Source organism: Condylura cristata, unplaced genomic scaffold, assembly GCF_000260355.1.
Source record: "Condylura cristata isolate star-nosed mole 26May11 unplaced genomic scaffold, ConCri1.0 scaffold00015, whole genome shotgun sequence".
Classification (NCBI taxonomy): Eukaryota; Metazoa; Chordata; class Mammalia; order Eulipotyphla; family Talpidae; genus Condylura; species Condylura cristata.
The window spans coordinates 524824-525984 of NW_004567116.1; the positions used below are offsets into that span (position 1 = coordinate 524824).

At 69.3% G+C, this 1161-nt stretch overlaps 1 protein-coding gene across 1 annotated transcript in view; it reads right to left on the reverse strand.

The window, feature by feature from the left end:
- The window catches only part of LRP5 (low density lipoprotein receptor-related protein 5), a 52300-nt gene that overhangs the window by 16593 nt on the left and 34546 nt on the right, over positions 1-1161 (reverse strand). Inside the window, exon 9 of the mRNA XM_012725115.1 lies at positions 64-267. Within this exon, the coding sequence (XP_012580569.1) occupies positions 64-267 (204 nt within the window). The remainder of the gene's footprint in view (positions 1-63; positions 268-1161) is intronic.

Genomic DNA, 1161 nt, shown 5'->3' on the forward strand with positions numbered 1-1161 from the left:
GCATGGGGGGGGCAGCGTGCACACCGCCAGCAGCACCCCACACCCACGTCCCTGCGGGGACACTTGCCCGAGTCCCGTCGTCCTTGGCGCGCTTGATGTTCTGGCGCCCGTCCACCCAGTAGATGGACCGATCCAGGGGGTCGTAGGCCATGGCTCGGACGTTCCTCAGCCCATGCAGCGGCAGGATGAGGTCGGGGCTGTGCTGGTCATCGGGGACCATCCGGCTGATGGCACATTTCTGGCTGAACAGCAAGAAGGCGGTGGGCGCTGGGGGGCAAGCGGACAGGAGGGACAGTCAGCGCCGGGGCAGCGGCGGGACAAGCCTGTCCACGCGCCCGCAACGTGCGTGCAAAGGGCCGGGCTGAGTGCGTGGAGCCCACGCTCCGCCCTGTGCGTGCGGCTGTTGGTCCAGGGCCGCTCAGTGCTGTGCTGCAAAGCTGCCACCCGCCACCTGGACCCACTGAGCAGGTCAGTGACCACCAGGGTGCTGGCAGGCAGAGCTGGCTGGAAACTGCCTTGCCCAGGACGCCTGGGGGCCACTTGCCTTCGCTGTTGGGTGTTTGGGTCCCAGGACCCCCCGAGGTCTGCCGGCGGCAGGAGAGGAGACCCAAGCCACAGGCTGCCCCTCCGGGGGGACCTGAGCCTCAACGGTGGAACAGAGCCAAAGGCAGCAAAAAGTGGGGTCCCACATGTGGCTCCAGGCCTCTCCCACGCCGGTTTGGGCCTCGAAAAGCCTCTGGAAGCCCTGGCCTCCAGGTACCAGGACACGGGGACTGTGGAGCCCGGGGTGGCGCGAGGCCTGAAGGCAAGCCTCTGCCGCCGCTGGACGCCGCCCCGCACGCCCCTGGACGCGCCCCTCATGGGCAGAGCTGTGTGCGAGCAGAGGCCTTGCTGACTCGCAGGGTCAGTGAGGGGGTACACGGTGGGCATGGGGTCGGGAGCGGCTGGGCCAGCGCCTGGACCCAAATCTAGGTCCACCCGACCCGTGTGGCCGTGGCTGGTTACCACGCGCCTCTGTGCCCAGTGCCCAGTCCGGAAGCGGGACAGCGACATGCCCGACCCGGCAGGCGTCCGCGGGGCACTGAGACCACGACCACCCCCAGGCGCTCTCCCCGCTGAGACGTGCAGCTGAGTTCCCGCGAAGCCACGGGCCCGCTCCAC